This window comes from Malurus melanocephalus, unplaced genomic scaffold (assembly GCF_030028575.1).
Source record: "Malurus melanocephalus ecotype Western Australia unplaced genomic scaffold, MMel_1.1 scaffold_8, whole genome shotgun sequence".
Classification (NCBI taxonomy): Eukaryota; Metazoa; Chordata; class Aves; order Passeriformes; family Maluridae; genus Malurus; species Malurus melanocephalus.
The window spans coordinates 1,731,084-1,753,272 of NW_026623240.1; the positions used below are offsets into that span (position 1 = coordinate 1,731,084).

A 22,189-nucleotide genomic window follows, 5' to 3' on the forward strand; every position below is an offset into this window, starting at 1 on the left:
ATATTCTGAAGGTTTTTTTCCTRCAGCTGAGGTTTGAGTTGATTTAGTATTATTGCAAGATACAAGAAGTACAAGAATCTACTCCATAGTCTGACTGCTGCTGCATGTTTTCTTAAGTACTGGTATTGAATAAAATCATAAAATTAAGGTTGGAAAAGATCTCCARAATCAMCAAGTCCTGCCTTTGACTAACCACCTTGTCAACTAGACCATGGCACCAASTGCCACATCCAGTTGTTCCTTGAATACTCCCAGTAATGATGATTCCACCACCACCTCTCTGGATAGCCCATTCCAGTGTTTAACCACCATTTCAGTGAAGAAATTCTTCTTGATGTCCAACCTGAACCYYGCCTGKCACAGCTTGAGGCCATGCCCTGTTGTCCTGTCACTGATTGCCTGGGAGAAGAGACTGACCTCCACATCGCTGTAATTTCCTCTCAGGCAGTGGTAGAGAGTAATAAGGTCTCCCCTGAGCCTCCTTTTCTCTGGGCTTAACACCCCCAGCTCCCTCAGCTGCTCTTCACAGGACTCACCCTCCAGACCCTTCCCCAGCTCCGTTGTTGTCTAGACTCACTCCAATCTACTCTCACACATGTACTTTTTTGACTGCTAAAAGTACATGTATGAGAAGTTTAATATTTGAAAGAAAGAAAAATGAGTTGATTTTGGTTTTGSCCTATATGTGTAGTATAGTACTCTGTAGAACAGAATTTTGGATATTTTGGGAGAAACTGTGTGGTTGCACATTTGCATTAAATCACTATCTTCCCTCTGCTGAGCCTACCCCTAGGAAGTGTTGAAACACACCATCTGCCAGAAATGATCACTCGAAGTTTTCATGCTAATTAAAGCCTTAAAACAAAGCTGACATTAATTTACGCTGGCTGTTTCACATTGTACAGGATGTTTGTGAATATATGCTGGCTTAATTTCTGTTTACTAGCTCTCTTTCCAGTAGCCATTTCATCTGCTCGTGCTTGTAAAGACAATTTTTTGTTCAAATTCCATTATTTGTCTATACAGTCATTTAAAAAGTTTAGTCACTGATACACAGTATGATTGTATTGTTCAAATTGGCTTGGAATGAAAATACTTGGTGAATTTCTCTAAATAATGTATGATGCCTTGGGCGCTTTGTTTTATCATCATTCATGAGAGGTTCTGACCTACCAGCTGGTCAGAATTTGATTTTTTTTTTTTTTTCCTGTTCTTGAAGCTTTACTTGTAACTGTTTATGAATTTGAAGTGTAGAGTTATAACTACAGAGCTATAATTATAATATCTTCATCTTTGCTTCTGTTTTAATTTTCTGTTTTCAAGCCTAGTAAATTCCTGGCCATGCTGTAAGTCCTGATTGTGATTATAGTTACAGCACTATTTCTGTTTTTACTGACATAGCTACGAACAATTCATTTTTGTAGGTAGACAAGGCATAAGAACTTTTTTTTACTCTGCCAAGATTTCAAGAGTGAACTGTCCATATCTAGCATTTGACATGGTTCAAGCATATTAAAAAAGAAAAATTCAATCTGGTGACTGTGGGGAGGAATGGAAGAAAATACTTTGATTAGCTTTATTCTTTCACTAAGGAAATGGTCAGACCAGTAGCTCTAACATCTTCCAATGCTCATTGAACCTAATTRCAAACAACCAAAATGTGATAAATAACCTATAAACTGAACTGTATTTTATAGGTTGGCCCTAATGATCTACATACAGGTGCAAAGAATGCACTTAGTTTCTGTATTTCTAAAAATATGGTAGTACTGACTGCATATTTAGCTAGACCCCAGTCTCTTAGTTTGACTATTGTTCAGCAGACGTTTTTTCCTCTTGTTTTTCCATGTCAGCTATTTCAGATAAAGTGCTCTCATGTAGCACTGGACTTTGTAGCAGCGAGTTATTCTAGAACAGATTAGTTTATCTGGTTGTTTAGGATGTTCTGTTCTCTTGTGAATTTCTGATCTTCAAGGCTCTCATGTTTGGTGGATGATTCTCACATACTTGTCTCATATAACTGTTCAGGAAAAAATAAAAATACGTTCATTTTAACCTTGACTAATACCTCTGACATTTATAAGGTAACTTCATCAGCATAAGTTAAGCAGATGCACTGTTCTCTAAAGGACCTTGTCCTTGGAGGGCAGTAAATTTGAAGGATGGCAAGATGTTAGTCTTGAAGTATAAAGCTATTAATGATTGTATTTTGGGTTCCCAAAACTTTTCCTTTTCTCATTGTGGTATTGCCACAACAGATGAGACCAGCTGAAGTCCTTGAATTGACAGTTGAGTTATAARGGGAAAGAGTTGGCAAGGCAGTACTTGGTAAGAACACACTATTCAGGGATTTGCTTTATCCTTGTTAGAATTTGCAGCCTGTTTTGCCTATTCAGATGCTGCAAATTCTGTTTCTCTTTGGGTTTTGAGAATGGGGTGAATCAGGTATTTAGACAGCATTTATTTTGTTCAAGTTAATGATTTTGAAAACATTTGTTGGTAATTTTAGTTTGAATTTGTGTTACTCATTTATATTGATACTGTGTGTACGTGTATAGCATATGGTTAGGTGCGGTTTGAAAATTGAAAGTATTTTTTAATTAATATTTTAATATATCAAGTAAAATAARGATTTTATATGTTTCCCCAGTGGAGTAAAGTGAATAACACTGGGGTTTTTGTTTGTAGAATACAGTGTAGTCCTCCAGGTATGAAAATATTTGCCAGATTAACAGGAAGAATTGGTTCCCTTTTAAATTTTAGGATAAAGTAGGGAAGTATTTTTATAGACCYACAAAATTTTGAATGTAAAAATAGTCATGGTTTTGGTGTAATGCCCGAAACTACCTCTTAGTATGAGTTTTATTTTWAAAAAAAACTGAGCCAAACTGTGAGTTTGTGGTTGTGTTTCTTTTGTAAAAATACCACAAGTGTGTTGAATTTTGGGCTACTGAGTATCTCATGGACTTCTTCCATGCATAGGTTTTTCAAAAATAAGAATTCCTTAGATGTTGCCAATACTTAATGCTTTTTGTCACAGATTTTCCCGTTCTTTCTCTTGATGTGTGTTACTCACATGTGCACCTGCAGATCTGACCTCTGCTGTCTCAGAGGTGGAGCAGAGCTACCCACTAAAGGTGGTAGATATTTGYGGTGGAAGAAATGCTGTGTTGYATAAGCACAGAATAGCTAATGTTATCTGCTTACATTCAGTATCAAATCCTCTTATCCTTTAACTCTAGGGGTTGTTTGTGTTTTGGCTTCTCTACCTTTTCTTTTTAGCCCCTCTGTTTGTTGTTGGGTTCAGATTCTTTGTTGTGAAGTTCTACTTTGCCCCTTTGTTCCCATTTGATGTTCTCATCCTCTTTCCTTGCTTGGTGGACATAGAYCTGCAGAACCAATGCTTCACTTCTTGATTTTTATGGTGATTTTGGAAAACTGGCTACAGGTGACAGTTACTGGAAATCTGCCCATGTGGGATCTTGGGAGAGGGAAATCAGGAAAACAGGACAAAATGTCTCAAAAAGAGACCATCTCTCCAGTATTAGAGATGAATTAAACCACAGTCCTTCAGCTTCTGAGCAGAGGAACTGAAGTGGCCTGTGGGATGAACATTGTGGGACCATGACCTTATTGTTAATGAATGACTTACCTTATCTCAAGGTAAACTGGAGCCCAAATCCCTCAAAGCCCCTATCAAAATTAGCCAAAATTATCAAAACTCAAAAATTTCCTGAAAATGTAGGGTTTTTTTCTGGCTATTTCTTCTTTGAGCAGAGGACACTGAATGTAGTGGAAGGAGTAATTCAAGAAAATTTCCATCACACGCAAAGCTCCTTTCCTAGCTCTACTCTTTTCTGGTCTCTTTCGTAAATGTAATGGAGYACCCTATTCATTTGTACCAAGCACTATATTCTTTCCTCATCTTGTCTCCTGTTCATCTGTGACCATTTCTTTTCCTTTCTGTCCCTTTTATGTTGTAAATAGTATTTAAATATTATGTAGGAGAGTATAGTCCTAATGCTTACTTGAAATGTCCAATGCAGAGAGGCATCTGCTGTAACGAGCTCTTTAAATTGGGCTAAGAGATTAGACAGGGAGGACAATTCTTGCCACGATTATCTTCTTCAGGGCTAAAAAGTATTAGCATTCCCATGCTTCAGTCCAAATGCACATTCCTGAAGGAGGTATTAGCCAGGTGCAAAAACATAATTTATGAATAAACTGTACCTAGATTTAGATGAATTTCAGATTAATTAATGGAGACTGTGATTCTGCTGAACACTTGTCAGTGTTTTTTGGAATATGCRTATTTGTTTTGTAAGGTTATATTGATTTTGAACACTTAAAATTYTGTTCCACTGGATTTGGAATAACTGCACAGTTTAAAGAGTTGTTAGCTGAAGATRTAACTCAACAGGCAACAGAACATATATAAACCAGTTTGTAGTMACAGTGTCTGCTTTGAATAAGCAGTAGTCTTGCTGCCCAACCACTGCTTTCACAGAATAGGTCTTGTGATAAAATATGTAAGAATGGTTTTGAAGGACAGAGTCTTAGTTCTGGTAATCCTAAATGTTAAGGAAAATAGAGAAAGAATGGCTGTGCCTAGTCTGAGCTGTTGAACATGTTGTAGAGACTGGTACTGCTTGTGGTGAAGAAACAGAAATTCTTTCGGAAAAGGTAGAAAAACGAGTGTAGATTTTTCTTCTGCAATGGTAAACTGGAGCAAGATGGAGGGATGTGGATTGAAATGTTAAAAAGTAAATGGCTGAAACATTMTTTCTGCTGGGATATTCTGAACAAACAGGAGTACGTTGAGATTTCATTTAATTCAAGGAAAAGTGCATTGCATCTTTTCTTGAGTTTTAATTACTGAAGAGTTCCTACTGTTCTTGTGTGAACTGCAGGTCATTCCACAGTTAGTCATGGCAGTTTGCACTTGTTTCCACTGGTGTTTGAATGAGTCATGTCCATGGTACTGTGCAGCTGGAGACAGAAGGGTGGAWCGCCCTTAGGAATGTAGTAGGAGTGTGTGTGTGTGAAGCAGAAGCTGCTGGGGGATAAAATCAGCGGGTCTTTTACTCTAGTTTACAGTACAAATAACATCAGTCTGCACTACATATACTGAAACACACTATGTCCAGCATGCTCAAACTTGCACCTTCGTACTTAAGTAGTGTGTATTTCAAAAATGTACAGAGATGGAGAGATTTCAAAGACACAAATTGAAGTAGGCATTTGATCCCATTTGGTTTCATAGCAGTTCTGTGTCAGCAGCCATGCAACAGCTTTCAGGGTCAGAGTGTGTTTGCATCCCTCCCTTAAATTCCGTTCTGTGACGGAATAAGTACAGAAAGAGCATGAAGCCAATAGTGGGTTCTGCTGCATACTTTCCTCAGCTTGARGTGTTCTGAAAACTTCTCTATTCCAGTGACATCATTCTGTATTAAATASGCTTTTTATCTGAATGTAAGTTGGTATTTCCTGATTATTAGGAAGCCAGAATGTGTAATAAAATCCAATCAGTTTACTGATCAGTTTACTGAGTGAACTCAGTTTACACAGGATTGGTTGACTTATATGCAGACTCCACATAAACCTAACAAGTGCATATGAATACAGCTGTAAAATCAAACTTACTATGAAGGTAAACATCAGCATTACTTGAAAGGTAATAAAATCTGATGAAAGATAAGATTTGGATTATTGGARCAAACCTTCAGTTAAATTGTTTTTGAGAGATAGCAGAACATGCCACTATCTTTCATCTGATCTGTTAGTTATCTAAAACTATTAATTTTTTTTCTGCAGATCATCTAATATAATAAGTGAGAATGTAGGTTCACCATTTTTAAGATTCTCTTTGAGAGGGAAAATGGAAAGGAAAAATCGTGCTTTATGTTTTTCCTAACTTCATGGTACTGTAGATTTCTTTCACTGGGAGCACATGGCATAAGGAAACAAATCATCATTGTTAACAGAGAGCTGAGATTCRGGAGTTAATTTTCTTTGATGTCTTCTAATTATTTGGGCTACCTGCTTAGTCTGGTTTCCTGCTTATAATGTGACAGTTTTGGGGTGGAATCGAATGACAGGAAAAGCAGTAGTTATTCAGTAAAGATTAGTAAAAYCAGTTACTGTACATCAATGAAAGTTACCATTCCTTGAAAACAACTTCAAAAAAAWTGCACAAAGGTGAAAACTTAAATATCAAGTGAAGATGGGGAGAGAGGAGTAGATCTGCTTGGACACAGCTATCTGAGGTGATCAGGGCTCCAACATAAACATCTTTCTATACAATTTCCGGTGAAGTGGGGTTTCATACATTTTATTGTGGGACAGTTTACCAGATAAAAGGTTACAGTACTTGTGAAAATACTCATTACACCATCCATTTCCCAAAGCCAAACATTTTCAAAGCACTTTTGTCATGTGGATGCTGAAAGAAATGTAGGTCACTTCTTTCTCTGCTCACTTCTGCATTTCCTGCTTTATACACCAGTAAACAAGCTTTTTTGTCTTAAAGCATTTCTACCTCTTTCATTTTGCTTTGGCTTCATCTGTCCGAGAGATCATTTGCCTTGTACCAGAAGGTGGGAACAGTGGAGCTTGTAGGAAGGCTGGTCTGCAGGAATGGAGATTGTAAATGCAGACCATAATAAAACACACTCACTGCCAGAGTAAGCAGGTTTGTTCTTTGGGAGTGTGTTGTASATGCAGTGCTGGTAGACTTTCTGTCCTGAAAGATTCCACAGGCAAGTGAAGAACTAAACTTTTTCAGAAACATTTGGTAGCTTAAATGAGAAAACATGAAAGCAAGGAAATAAATGTAAAAGCCATTCAGAGAGCTCTCTTTTAAATTTATTTCAAATATTTTARGTGGCAAGTAAGTATTTCTGACATCTTTTTGAAATATCAAGATTGTTTTTGATTTGCTTAAAATTATACAATTAACTTTATTTCCTAAATTAATTACTATTGGCTCCACTACCTGTACTTGAAGAAGAATATCGTGATTTACATATTTATTAAAAATTTGAAAGTATAGGCCATCAAGCCCTAACACATAGCTTTTAATGGGGATTTTAATGTGATTTAGTAACATACTGCTCATATGAATGCATCTCTTCAGTATCAGGTGATATGTGGACTCACTATTTTTTTGTTTGTTTTTCTGTCTGTCCTTTCTCTCCTGGTATCATTCTCTTACAGAGATCAGAATATTCTGGATCCTACATTGGAATATGTTAAGGTAAGATACTGTTTTTTACCCTTAAAATATTTTATTTGGTGCATACCCAGTARTGACAGAGCATTTCCAGTCATTTGTACGTAGGCAGTGCAGCTCTATATCTTTTGGGACAAAGCAATTATTTATACATGTCAGRGTATTTTCTAAAGCTTTGGTGAAATACTTGTGGGCATTGTACTTTGGGTGTAGGYTGCATTTTTGTACTGGGACTTCTTTAAGTTATATGGTAACTGCCTAGATTCTTGCTTTTGTTAGCAGATTAAAAGAAACTATTTTTGCTTGTGGATTACTGGGGAAGTAAAAAACCACATCTGAAAATATCATAATGATGTCAAATTTAGGTTTACCATTTCAGCACTATACTTACTAAAATTGCAATTAAAAATTAACTTCTGGTCCAAAAAATAATTGGAGTCCTGGAAAAGTTGTGAGTTCTGTTTTCCTTTTGTATCTGATCAGCGTGTGTATTTTGTTAGAGTAAATAAAAAGTACTCTTTTTATTTAGTAGTATTCATATATTCTACTMAAAAATCAATCCCGGCATGGCAATGTAGAGTCTTTGGAAGAAGCCATAGGGATGTGATTCTKTATTGTGAGTCTTTTGTAAGGCTGTAATTTTTACTGAATTAGTACCTTTTAACATATTTTGTTTAAGTGAATGTTATTCCTCAGAATATTGCAAAATTCTGGCTTATWTGTCATGTGTCTCAACAATAGGTTTTTCTAATTGTTGGGCTTTTTTCCCTGTCTTTTTGAAGACTGTTTTCTGAAAAGTGTCAGATAAACTCAGGTTACCCTTAACACAAGATATTCCTATAGCTATTAATGTGGACAACCTGAATTTMTCAGACACTTGAATTTCTGCAGCAGGTTAGAAGTTCAGGTGAGGAGGAGACTGAGGAGAACCAGTTCAACTGGGTTTTGTGCTAGAATTCCCCCTGTGGATGCTCATAGTTGAGGGAAATGGAAATGTGCCCAGGTTAGGGTTCAGGTTGATTGAAGAAGTAAACTAGGAGATGGTAATGCAGTGTTGAGAGGGAATTGACTGAAAGTGTGGCAGAGTCCTCTGCTGGACTTTCTGCCTACAGTTGGGGTAGATGCAGGAATTAGGGTTTTGATGGAGAGAAGGGGAAGAGCAGAACACAAAGGTCCCTGGAAAAGTGKCTGCCCCAGGGTTCTCAGAAGAGCTGCTGGATTTCTTCTCTGAGCAGGTAGTTCAGTGTTACGAGGTCCCTGGCCTCAATCCCAGCCCAAAGTTGGGATTAAAGAGGTAGAAAAGAGAAAAGCCAAAAGCCTTCTCAAGAGTGCTTTGGAAGAGGGGATGCCAGAGGCAACCWAGTGGTGGACATGTTAATTGCTTAATTGTATTTAATTTATTGTGTGTCTTGCACTGTGCTGTACTGAGTATGCTGTTACCTTTTTAACCATGTGACTAAGTAGAAGGCAGAGGTATCATGTGCCAATTCGTCAATATGTGTATCTTGTCGCAGCAAGTTCTATGTTATACATTTGGTTTCAGGTCTTTTCAACTTTTCTAGTAGAAGCTTGCCTTGGACTCTTGTCAATAGCAGTGRTGCTAAGCTTAGTTATTAAAAATCTGATGGTGAGGAACAAAGTCTGAGGAAAAGAGGCTTATGAAGGAGAATACAAGGGTTACCAATTCCTTCTCTTCCCTTCATTTTTCAATTTTTCCTGTCTATATCCCTACCTTTAGTGAACTGTGAGTTTGGATCCTAGTTCAATATATTGAACTATATTTCCGTATACTGAACCATATTATAATAGGAATTCTAGACAAGAAATCTCAGACTACAACTTTGAAAGGAATTGCATTACCTTGAAAGTAATACATGGCACAAATTTAAATTGTGGTAGGATAGTTTGGCTGCTGACAATTCTACCCAMGGTTTACAGTCCCAAGCAAAATGCAGTGTGTCAGGGCCCTGAGGGCACTAATTGCTCTCACGTGTCCTGGCCATSCTCCACCCACAGCCAGTGAGCAAGGGCTGCATCAGGCTGGGCTCTTCAGAGCCTKCCCGAGGTGTTCCGTGGCTGTGCCTTGCCCTGGTCCTGTTTCCCAAGTGCTGTGTGGAAAGCCYGGGGCAGACCTTATACCTGGCCTGTTGCCTCTCTTGCCTGAGGCTCTCCGGAATGTGATAGGACCTGTCGGTGTCATCRCCCTGCTCACCTTGGTTGGGTTTGGGTGCTAGAGGACTGCACCTTGTGGTGAGGGTGTTGCCCTCCCTGTGCTCCCGGATCGCTGTCCCCTGGGGATCAGCCCTGCTCCTGTTGYTTCCTGACACACTAATTGTAGGTGGCTGTGTTGAAAGAATCAAATAGGTGCCATTCTCTTAACTCATCCACTTTATCAGGCTGCACAGTCACACCTATTCTCCTTCAAGACAAGTAGCTAGTTTTAAACTAGCTAGATTTAAAAAGTAATTTCACAGAAAGACTTGGGCGCAGAGCTGACCCTGCAGCTTCACAGCTGCAAATCAGCACTGTTTCTGCAGTGGTGCAACCATGCTACTGGAATTTCTTGTGAGTCGCATAAGAAAGATAATTAATACTTGTTTAGAGAATGCTCCTGCTGGAGAGTGATCAACATCTTTTCAGAACTGGACTGTGCTGTAGAAGGTGGAGAATTCACTTGGGCTTGAGGAAGCATAACATGGTTCAGTGTGCTGGTTTAGGTTGTGTGCTGCTTCACAGTGAGAAGAATATCATCATGTCTGTCACGGCCATAGTGACGACAAGCAGATAGACTGATGGTAAATTTTGAGTACAGCAATTTGCTTTTTGACAAACCTTGCCTTGCTGAAATCTGGTGTCTGAAAGTAATAGAAATAAATCTTTGWATTCAGAAATACTCTGAACCGAGGAAAGGCAAAATAAATTGGGTTTTTCCCACTGTTTTTTCTGCTCAAAGTACAAGAGAGRAAACACTGATTATATAWTTWWTTTTTTTATTAAGAGAATGTTCTCTATAGATTAACTGGTTTTTACTTTTTAATCTAAATTGCATTGCTTGCAAGTTGCAGTTTATTACATCTTGAATATTGATGTATTAGCTCATTCACTATATAAAGAGAGCTAATTATGCAAAAGCAGGTTCTAAGAGGGGGGGGAAAAAAAGTGCTGATTTGCTGAAGTCTGAGTATGCTGAAGTGTCCATATGGCTTCAACTCTTCCTTTGTATTCGTAGTGCTGCTGAAACCATGGTCACAGTTAAATGGCTCTTTCAAAAAAAAAACCTTTTATGGTAGAAGTGAAAACAGGCCAGACTGCTTTGAATCAGGCTGCTACTCAAGTCATGAAAGAGATTTAGGGACACAATAGCACGTTGTACATTCTGTGAGATTTTTACAAGTTTTATGAACCAAATAATAGATCCATTGGTAGTCTCTGCAGGTTTTTCCCATACTCGGAGTCTGCACATCCACAGAAAAGATTCCAGCAGCAGGGAAGAAAAACTCAAGGGCTGGCAGATTTGAGTGTGTCAGAGAACTTTTTGTGAGTCATTTTGATCAAATTCATGTGAACTAAAGATAGCTTTCTGTTCCATTCCTACTCACTATAAATACTTTAGGATCTTTTTATAGGGTGTGCTGTAATCATTGAAGCTATATCAGGGTGAAAAGAATAAAAAGAGATTTCACTCCTTTCATGGACACCTTCAAGCATTTCCTGTGGAAATAATGCTTAATAATTACAGAAATCCATATCACCAGTGAGTTGATAAATATTACTATGGCCTGAGGTTTTGGAGTTGTATTTTATTCCATTAGTGGAAAAATTACAAAATTTATGACTGATTGTCTGCTCAGCATGGTCATGAGGGAAGTTTATATTTAGGTTCAGACTTGAAAAAACTGTTGGTGGTTTAAGGAAGTTACAGCTGCAGAAAGAGTCCCTTATGARGTTCTGCTGAAGGATTCTTGTCTCAGCCCCACAGTATTAATTTTTCTYCTGATTTTTACTCTTCCTTGATTTTGTTTGAAAGCAAACTGTCATAGAAATTACTGTCATTCATCATGGCTTTGGTTAGTGCAACTGAAAATAAAAYTTTGATGACATTCCAGTGTGTTGATCATTATCTATAGCTTTGCAAGATAGGACARTATTTTGTGGGTTTAGTTCAACTTCAGGAAACYTAGATCAGGTTATGAGATTTATTGRTACACAGTTTGTATAGTTAATTGCACAAATTCATTGTACTGTAGGTGCCAATCCAATATATGCATGGGTGTTTGACCCTCACCATTCTGCTGGCTGGGCCAAGAAAAAATTATAGTAAGAGGGTGACCAAAAGTAAAGTTTGTATGTGTATATGTGCATTTAGGAAAGTTGAGAAAGAARATTGTCTCAGCATGACAAGCAKCTACAGTTYGGGAAACAGCTTTTCCTGATGACARTGACATTTCCTCGCAAGCAGCCTTTTTTAGACATGGAAATATATTAGAGAAATCCCCACCTCACTGGAAAAYTTGCCAACTCCAGTGTATTCCTGTTGCTGCTGTGTATCACACTCCTGCAGAGACCTGCCTGTTGAGATGCGAGTTGGGGCCTGTGAGTGCAAAGTTTGTTGGGTTTCTGCGCTGTCTGACAGCATTACATATCAGAACTGGGAGGAATACCTGACTCTAAGGCATCACATGATCAGGACGTTCCTTTTGAGTCTGTAGAGTGGTTTGGGGACTTCTTTTCCATGCTTCTTGCAACTGCAGCAAGGGCAACAAGATCACAGAAGGTGGAATGTGTTTGGTTGAGGACAAAAGGGATATGCCCATGTGGCCGTCTTGGACTTTACACGTGTCTCTCATTGTGGATTTGTCATCCAACTCAAAGATCATCCATGATGTCAGCAATGCTTCTATCAGAGATACTTCCTTTTTTAAATGTTTCTTTACTTAGCAGGAACAGAAACTTCACAAACATCATTCCACTGCAGTTGTCTCTTGTATGTAAGCTGTGTAATTCAGACATATACGATTCTGTTACAGCCACAGCCAATCTAATGTTAAATGCATGTTAAATGCATATAATTATCTGTCTCAATGAAAACCTTCCGTTTGATTCTTGGTGGGTGTTTGCTGGTTGTGCACTGCCCTCTGCTGGAAAAGAAACACTTGACTGGATATTTTTAATCAAGTCATGCTTATTCGAATCACATGTTTCATAACAATTTCATTGTAACTGCTGTCTTCTGTTCATAACCTGTATTTCATTTTCTYGTGGGATAAGTTTGGGCTGTTGCAATAAGTTGGACAAAGCATCTTGTCTTTTAGTACTGTTTTGGTGACAGTAAAATTTCAGGTAGTAGATTTTTTTTTTCAGCCTTATTTCTTACAATGTCTGCTCTTTATCTGCTTGGATGGGGCAGCTATTTATTCAAGTGTGTATGATACTTATTCCTAAAAGCTTTCATCAGCCCAGGAAAATATAAAAATATACTTAGGGAATTACATATGTAGTGAAATTCAGTAGCCCTTAAGTATTAATTCCCCTGAGATCATGGTGAGAATCTTGCCCTGTTAATTTGGAGTTAAAGAAAACTTATCTGACTTTATAGAATGCAGTTATTCATAATCAGTGCTGGAATCTAACGTGCAAGTTTCAGTATTTTCTCATGTGGAATTTTGTTTGACCAACAGGCTAGTCTCTGAAAATAAGGTTGAGTCAGCAGTTTTGTAATCTGTGGTGCACAGTGATGAATAAATTGTGAGCTGGTGTTTGCAGTAAATTATGCAGGAAGTATGATTCTACAGTTCTGCAAGACAATGCACTTTCAGTCTACTGTCCTAGTTCATGTTTCCCTGGAAGAGTGAATCCCAATTTAGCCTGTTGCTGTTTGGAGCTTTTTGCTCTTTCCTAGCCCCCAGTTCCTGAATGGCCTGATTTGCTCTAAGATCTGGATTTTTCTGTGGTTGGTGGGGTTTTTTGGTTGGTTGAGGATTTTGGTTTTTGTGGGACAGAGGCAAGGGGAGTTAGGGTGCTGTGAGGAGGAATTTTTCTTTCTTTATGAACAATAATCCTTATGTGAGTTGAGTCAAGTGGATAGTGGCTTTCCAATTATTCTGGCCTTGTGAAGACTTTTGGCAGTGCATTCCCCAYTCCTGATGCATTCTTGCATCTCTCCGGATGCTGAAATGGAGTTTAAAGTATTTGGCTTATGGGAGCATCTTCTGTAATGCTGAGGGTGCTTTGGTAAATGCTGATAATTCTTAGAGCAGCAAGCATTCTCTCTTTGCATGTTAATGGTTAATCTTACATGTTATCCTGCCATGGGTTTGACCCTGTTAATGTCTGTATTCTACTTCTGTTATTACTYATTAACTCTCAAGTGATGTCTGGTCTGGAGTCATCAAAAGCCACTACRTGCATTGAGATTGCACTGAGCTTTGAGCTGGAAACAATAAAATTACTTTGTTCTGATTTCCTTGGCACTAGTAGTAATACTAATCGCAATAGCTACTTAGTTGAACTGTTCAATACCTTTGTTAGAGGATCAGTAACTACTGTCAGGTCTTATTTACAGATGAGACGCATCAGCTGGGAAAGTCTGAATCTGAAACACAGGATAGAAGTCTTGGGGTACAAAAGATGGGTCTTATTTATCTCTAGTGATCTCGTGAAATCTGGATTGAAATGAATTACCTGTTTTCTCAAAAATATTAATCCTGGTGGCTCTCAAATGCTGACAGTTATCACAGAATCACAGAATGGTTGGGGCTGGCAGGGACCTCAGAAACAKATCTGGTTACAATCCCCTGCCTTGTGCAGGAGCACCTTTCATTAGACCAGGTTTCTCAGGGCCCCATCCAACCTGGCCTTTTGATAATATACCCAAGTCAAAATGTCCATGCCAGTGAAAGCAAATAGAGGTACCTGTRTTTCTTTTTCAAAGAAAGAGGGGGGGAAGGGGGCTGTTTCCTACTTATCATAGTTTTGAAGATAATAGCAAAAGCTTTCAGGGACATAAAAATGTTTAACTCCATGCAGCATCTTACTGTTGATCTTTCAATGCCTATGAGCACATGAGCCACAAGGGGGAGCATGTAACGTTTTCAGTTGAGATGTCACCTACTGRTATGTCCTGTCAGAGGAGCGGGTTGGCCTGACATTTTTGTATGGATATTTGTAGAAAATAAGTGTCTATACAAATAACAGAGTACAATTCTATGCTGACTCTCTAGAATRCCTAGAGGTCATTTGCCTCCATGTCCTTAAATCCTTTTGTTAGTAAAATGTTGCAGGGGTCRTAAAGGCTTTTGAAAAGCTGAGCTATGACAGACCCCAAGTGACTAAGTTTTCTTTTTGAGTGCTGCACATCCGAAACACACATCCTTTGAATAAAAGAGAAGTGTTTTGGGGTATTCAGGAATTTTAGATAATTACCAGATATTTTGAAAGCMTCCACTTACTGTGGTGAAGTAACACTTTTTTTTCATCTTCCCGTTATATTTAAAATCTGTTTAAATCTCASATAAGCAAGCACTTTACTTTGCAGCACTGGGGAGACTTTAAAAAACAGAAGTCTAAAGTTAACAATTGTCTTGATGCATTCTTTTTATGTGCAAGACAGCTCTGGTATGCTGACCAGCAGAGCTAGTTAGACTAATGACAGCTAAGTCAGCAGGGCAGACAAGAAGATAAACTGAACTAATTCCAAACAAAAAGGAAATTCATGCCTTTTCATAATTTTTTTTTTCCCAATCCAAGGAACAAATTGAAGGAAAAGTAGGTGAGAGTACAGATTTATTTCATGTTTGTACATGGGCTGACAGACAGTAGGTGGAGCTCAAGAATATGTATGCTAGTTTTTGGTAGGATCGATAAAACCTGCCAGTGGAGTCACAATGGAAAGGTGTCTAGTAGGAAAACCAGTTGACTTTGAAAAAAWTTGATCTTCTATAACTAAGACATATAAATCTCAAAGGTATTTGTATGTCTTAAAGTGCAAAGCAGGACCTAGTAGGAAGCTCATAAACAGGCTGGGCTTTTATTTCTTGTACCTGCCAACCAGAGTTCTTATATGAGGCAGATTTTCAAAGAGATTTATTCAAGCAGCAGTGTAAACTAAATAGATGCAAATTCTCTTTTCTCACTATTCCTGTACAACTGCAACGTATTTCTGAGACTGCCTCACAGAACCACGATAGAAAGGAGGAAGAAATTATGCTGACCTCTCCCACACCACACCTTGCAATGCAAACAAGGGTAATTACAGCTGCAGTTCTGTCTGTTGATTTATGATCAGAAGCTGCACCAACAACACCATGCAGGAAGTGAGGTTAGCCAAGAGAACATGAAAGAGACAGTTCTGTTAAAAATTGAGACAGGATTGGTAAGACATGAGCTGAGAGATGGGACTTGCTGTGCCTGTAGACACTTGGCATTGAGTTGAGATATTGAGGAGCAGATAAAAGTAAGCTTTCTGACAGTGCTGTCATCCCCTTTCTTCTGCTTATTCTGCACTTTGAAAAGTGTTCAGCTGTAAAGCTGGGCTCTACCTATATTTGGAGGCATCCCACCAGAGGTTTGTTCAAGGTGATGTGCCATGTCTGAAGGACTTACTGCTAAAACTGTTCTGGAGTGGGCATTGTGAAGATACTGTTTGCGTGGATAAATTGTCAGTTTTCCCTGTTGCCTGATGTTTTCTTACATTAAAAAGAACAAGTAACTAGTTATGGCAAAAAGTCTTACTTATTAAATKAAAAATGTTTCAGCTGAAGATTTAAGTTCTTTGATTTTTCTTTGGGTGTTTTCTTTTGAGTTTTATTCAYACTGTCTTTTAGTACTACCCCAGGTTGCCATTTTGTAGCCATAGGCTCTCAGCCCATAGTTAGATTGTGTGTAATGGGGACGTGTCCGTGTTCGTGTGGCGTCATTCGTTTAGCAGCAGTGCTCCGGGCTGTATCTAATCAGATTTGTGCTCTTGACCCTTGTACAGTACACCGTGCCTTCTTTCATTTACAGCTGGCTTCCTGCCTCGATTGTTTACTCCCATTTAGTGAGGTGAAACCTAAAGCGTYGCATGTATTTCCCTGAATGCTGTTAGGCTCATTTGAATGCTTAAATGAAGTAGTGCAAAGCAAAGCAGCAAGCCAACAATTCCCTCATCTAATTAAGTCTGAAATTATTTCTCTGATAGGAAGTCACAAATCATAATAATTCTGTGTGTGAATTCTGAGCACTTCCATGAGCATGACTGGTACTTCATTCAAAATAACATCGTGTCTTGTAGCTCTGCAGACTGCTCTGATAACTTCAGACTGCTTGAGAGTTTTCAAGCATTTATATTTTAATGGAGTGTGGTTGCTTTACTCGAGCCACTTAAAACCTTGAAGCCACAAAATTTCTTTTATTTTCAGTAATGAGAGAAAGAGAAACTGACCTCTACTAAAGAAATTATCCCTACATGTTTTCTTGTTTGACCTGTACAAATTAAAGCAGAATATTCCCCCCCAAGMAGATTCACACTATCCTGTGTGAACACCTCCAACTCCTGCATATGCAATGTGCTGCGAGTGAGCTGGGCACAGGTTGGGTGTGTCAAGGGAACACYGGGTAAGGGTAATTTAAACTAGGCCATGAAAATACCCTAAATAACTCTAGAGGCTTTGTAATAACAGATGGGGTTAGCAGAGACTCCTAAATATATCTTCATAATGGGATATTAGGAACTTAGCAGAGAATATAATTCAGTGTCCTTGAACGCATGCAGCCATGGGTTCTATGAACTTAAAAATCTTTTCTTATTAAGCTTAGTAATTGAATTTATCAAGATTAATCTAGCCAGCCAACCATCGAAGCAGATTAAAAGATTATCAGATATTTTAAGATTTTAGGCAAGAATCTTTGAAAACAAAGAAATGAAACTGATGGTTGGCCTCTTGGTGCTAGAGAGCATTTGAAATACATGAGTAGATGACTTAGCAAAAGGATTGTATTTGATGTTTCCAAGGTACAAGAAGCAGTTTATTTCTCATATGCGAAGTCCAAGAGTCCAAAGCACCAGCAAAAAATTGAAGGCTCAGGAGAGTGACGATGTGGCTAAACCATCCTTTGTTTCTCTGAGTCAGTATTTTAAAATGTAAATCTTACCTATGTATGAAGCATTATTTGGTGCAGCCTGAAAGCTGTCCTCAGTCACCTTAGCTGAAAACAGCTCCATGATAGCCAYCAGTGCAGGAAATGCCATACTCTCACCCAGAGGTTTCTCACATAMTCTTTGAGATTCCTTCCAGTAGTATTAATTTTCATACTGCTGTATCACAGTGTCTTGCAAAGGTTGTCATCTATTCATTGAGCTGCATAGGCAGAAGTATAATAAAATTTTTTTTTAATAAAAAAAAAATCTCACTCGTTTATTTTTTTAATTCACATTTACTATTTAAATAAAGTATACTTTTCCCCATCAGTTATACTGTTGATAAAAAGCATCAGTAGCTGCTGTATGGAATTGTACAGTAATATTTTTTAAGGTTCATTATTTCTGGCATTCTCTCAAGACAGGAAATAAGGAACAGGAAGTTACCATTTGTGTTAGACCTGCCACTCCAATCCTCCTTTTTCTGAAAAACTGAAAGGTTTTATTCTTGATGGTGGATGAGAAACTTAGTTTGAATTTCAAATTGATATATCATAGTATTCCTATTTTTTTTTAAAATCCCATAAAGAACTCCTTTCTGGAATTTCTGATTCTTTTCAAAGCAGAAGTCGTCCACCTTATTTGCACTGCTAAATCAGTTGTTTCTGCTGCCAAAATAGATAACTCACCCTAACAGCCCTTCTTGTCACTTGCTGTAGTTTGAGTTGATTGTCTTGATAGTTTTTGTTCATGGTGTTGCAAGTGAAATCTTAGTGAGTGATACTAATACTGTCTTGGCAGCATTATAAAACAAAAACACCTTGACTGGTGGAGTGTTCAATTCCATTTACTTTTTATCATCCCTTCCCCCTGCTCCTCTGGTTTTAAAATTGGATTTGGGTGTTATGAGAACTTTCGATTAATATTCTTTTAAAATACAGTCCTGCCACAGTACCAGAAAATTTCAGTTAAGAAACAAGAATCACAGTTGAGGTTTTTGTGTTTGAAGTTTTGCAGGGTGTCTTTTAATCTTCTCTTTTCTGGCTACCKGCTAAAGTAATCCTGTGGAGTTCCTCAAAGTGCAAAAATAATTCAAAGTAAATTAAAATATTCTGCAACACAGAGCAAAGAGAAAAGGAGGGTACTTTCACATTCCTATTATATTATCTATTCATTGTTTGAGTTTGTCATAAAGTACTCTATAGCAGGACTTCATCTTCAAAGTCAGTATTTTCATCCTGTTTTCTGGCCAATCTTCTACTCTTTCTATTGCCAGGTTTATTACTTTGCAGTCCATTTAATGTTCTGTTCCCTTATTCGTACATTGTTTTCCTTTTCTCAGAAGAGTCTGGCATAGCATCTCCTACACATGGCCAAGTGAACWTTCTGGGTTTGGTGCTTAACTTGGTGGTGGGTACCTGCAAACCTTAGGTGGTCAGATAGGTAAGAGAACTTTACACATCACACTTCCCTTTCCTTATCAACACTGAGGTTTCCTTTTCAGACGGGCAGGCTGTCCCATTTCCTTGAAAGGCAGTGCGCATTTTATATCTTTTCTCAGTGATGCTGCTGCTTGGTTTGTGTAGGAATTCCTATTGCTGGATGCAGGCACTGAGGGCAGCACTTCCCATTGTTCAGTCAGTGTGGGGAGGAAGTACTGTGTTAATAGGTGAGAGGTACCTTGCAAGTAATACCTGAGGACATCAATAAACATTTAATATATGAGTCCTCCTAATTATGTAATATATTTGTTGCTGATGAAAAGGACAAGTAACTATTCATTTTAACCACTCCTTGGGATTAATTTATTCCTAATCCAAAACCTAAAATATCTGTGATTTCTGTATTCTTTTGAAACCATCCAAGTAATAATTGATTGATCTCTTCAAAGTTTCTCTTTCTTAAATGTTACAGGCTTTCTTGTACCACTCAATCCAGTCCATTTGGTTTCGTTTCACCAAATCTGTTAACTAGGCTGCTTTGAAGGTGATTCTTTTCTCTTACACCTGTTAAAATTACCCAAGTTGTTTGCCTTTTTTTGCCTTGGTTCTTGAGAGGGCCCTGAGATATGTCAGATTCTTTGCTGATGAGCAGCTTGCTGACTGGTCAGTAAGCTATGGACTGTGCTGTCCAAGAGAATGGAATCACAGGCATAAATTAATCTTCTGCTTTTTATTTTGTTGTAGTCTTTGCCAAATCAAACATTCATTAGTTCAATTCTTTCTTTCTCAAGCAATTTGCACAATCCCATGACAGTATCATCAAGCTAAAGCTATCCACTGAGAGTTTTAAATGCTAAAGGTACCTTGGTTGCAACACTGACTACGTTTACAAGGTTGGTTTCTTGCTATTTTTTTCCAAGGACTGTCTGCCAGAAGCTTCCTAATTAAAAATAAACAGATTTATCAATTTCCTTGGTTACCGAAGCTCAATTCTTATGGTCATCAAACAGTAATCAACTACTTTTCCTCTTTTTTTTTTTTTTTCTTTTATGCATGTGTAATTGATGATGCAGACAGAGATGTTTCATGATTGAGCTGGAGCAAGTGATTAAGCCTTTATCAGCACAGGGAGACAGGTATTGTAACTCATCAAGAAGAGAAGTTTGCCTTGTGCTGATGGCTWAAACGCATCTCTGAGCCAGGGGACACCAAGATAGAGGAGCTAGGATTTCACTGGTGAGTGGAGCAGATCACATGAGGATTCTGGCACTCTCTGTATGGCATGCTGGAAGCCGGCGTGCCAGCGGTCACTGAATTGATGGTATCAGCTTCAGCTGTGGAAAGTGTCCCGGACTGATACGTGAGTAGGGGGGTGTAGCAGCTCTGCAGGCAGTGGTGATACTGAAGAGCTTGCTGAACCTCAGAGCACTGCTAGTAGTGACTGTTTATCTCCAGTCTTGAGGAGCCACAGACAGCAGAACTGAAAATGCCGAAGGATTACAGTGTTTTTCAAATGCTGATTGCAGCACTTTGCTGCTTTTATCATCGTAAGTCTATTATCAGAGCCCAGGTAGGTGCTCTTTTTCAACAACAGTGTGCTGGTTAGTAATGCTTTTAGTTTTTGTTTAGAAATGTTTGGTTTTATACCATGGTTATGTACAGAGTGTTTCTCTTCTAAAGAACACCTTTAGAATTCACTATTGTCTCAGAGAGAAGGTTAAACAACTTGCAATTTTATGAGCCTGAAGCCGGCTGTCTTTATGGTTAGGGACTAAGTAAAAATGCCTAAACAAGAGACAGCCAGGTTTGGATCTTGTTGAGGGGAATTTTAGCAAATTTTCAAGTTTTCAGAGATTAACTGATCAGACCATTTGATTCCCTAATTTTTTCCACTTAATTAAAGAAAGCACAGGCAATTGTGCTCAGAAGCACAAGGTGGTTTTTTAATGCTTCATACAAATTTGGATTTGTTCTTATGTTACAGACATTCTTTGATTGCAAAATACACAAAATCATATACTCTTAGGATGGTTTAGTTGGAAGGAATCTTTAAAGGTCATTTAATCCAAACCTTCTGCCATGGACAGGAACATAATTTACTTTACACAAAAATGCTCTATATGCACTATAAGCCCAGGRAAAGCCTTCATAAACATCTTGAGTCACACAAGGAGTGTCTAAGTGACTTGGGAATTGTAGTCATGTGGGATAACTAACTACTTTTGAGGATCTGTGACTTACATGTAAGCTTTTAAATCGTTTTATTTRACATTTACATGTGAATTGTTCATTGGTTAATACTGTGGAGCACTTGCAATGAGAAAGGATGTCAATGTTTYTATCTTCTGGCCTTTTGGCTTTTTAATGAGTCACTTAAAAGCTGGGAACAGCTGCTCGCTTCTCTCACCTTTAGGGATTTAGCCTTATAACTGTTCACTTTTAAGAGTGGAGTGAGGAGCTCAGACTTTTGGGCACACTGAGAAAGTGATTCTGATCAGATTGACTYCTTCTGACTGGGACAGGTGTCAGCAATTATCATCACAATAGWGTGCTAAAATGCWCTATTGTGCTGTAATTAATTTTCATTCTTGTTTTAAGGCTTAGTTCTCCAGTTCTGTRACTTTTTAAATGACATTGGGGTTTATTGTTGGCTGTCAGAACAGTTAGAAAACTTGTTCTTGTCCATGCTTATGCCCTTTGTTTAACTTGGCATGAATTTCTAATACCTAAAATAATGGTGGTGTTGTCATGGCAACTTTCCATTTAGTCTAATCCATATCGTCTCTAGAGAAACTGAAACACTGATAGTGTTTGCTGTATGGAGGGTAAAAAATAAAACCTCTTATGTAGAAACAAATCACAGTTGGGATCTTTCAAAAATAAGGTTCTATTTAAAGAGATTTGCAGCATTTAAAATAGATTTGAATGCATGTCTTCCAGGATGCAGATTTAGCATTAGTTAAATCTGATGAACTGCTATTTTAAGGAGTTTGGATGGTAGGGAATAGGGGTGCATTTGCTGAAGAGAAAGTGGCTGTAGGTATAGAAATAGCTGGTGGTCAAATCAAGTAGGGTCTGAACCTTGGGGCCCAAATGATGTGGATTCTGTGAAATGCCAAAGAGCCTAGGATGATATGAACAGTAAGATGGTATGAAATGAAGTCATTAGGTTGTTTTTATTATTATTATTATTATTATTTAATTTTTAAAAAAAGTTCAAGCAAAATCAGTTTGTGTAATTAGATTACATTAATTCTTGCTTTTAATAGTAATTACAAGTACAATGAAATACCAGATTGATCCATAAACAAAAATGCTGAAGTTCTCAACTACCCCTGAGAGATTCAGATTTTTTTTCTGGATTGAGATAAATTCATTATGTTATCCAATTTAATTGAA

The 22,189-nt window shown here is 38.0% G+C and overlaps 1 protein-coding gene across 6 annotated transcripts in view; it reads left to right on the forward strand.

Annotated features, from left to right (window-relative positions):
* The window catches only part of BCAR3 (BCAR3 adaptor protein, NSP family member), a 79,724-nt gene that overhangs the window by 36,906 nt on the left and 20,629 nt on the right, over positions 1 to 22,189 (forward strand). For 5 of the 6 annotated variants that reach the window (XM_057373731.1, XM_057373754.1, XM_057373764.1 and 2 more), the window contains one exon: positions 7,216 to 7,255. In XM_057373731.1, the coding sequence (XP_057229714.1) occupies positions 7,216 to 7,255 (40 nt within the window). Of the gene's footprint in view, positions 1 to 7,215; positions 7,256 to 20,206; positions 20,361 to 22,189 lie in introns of those variants that run through there. The other variant, XM_057373772.1, reaches the window with a different exon arrangement.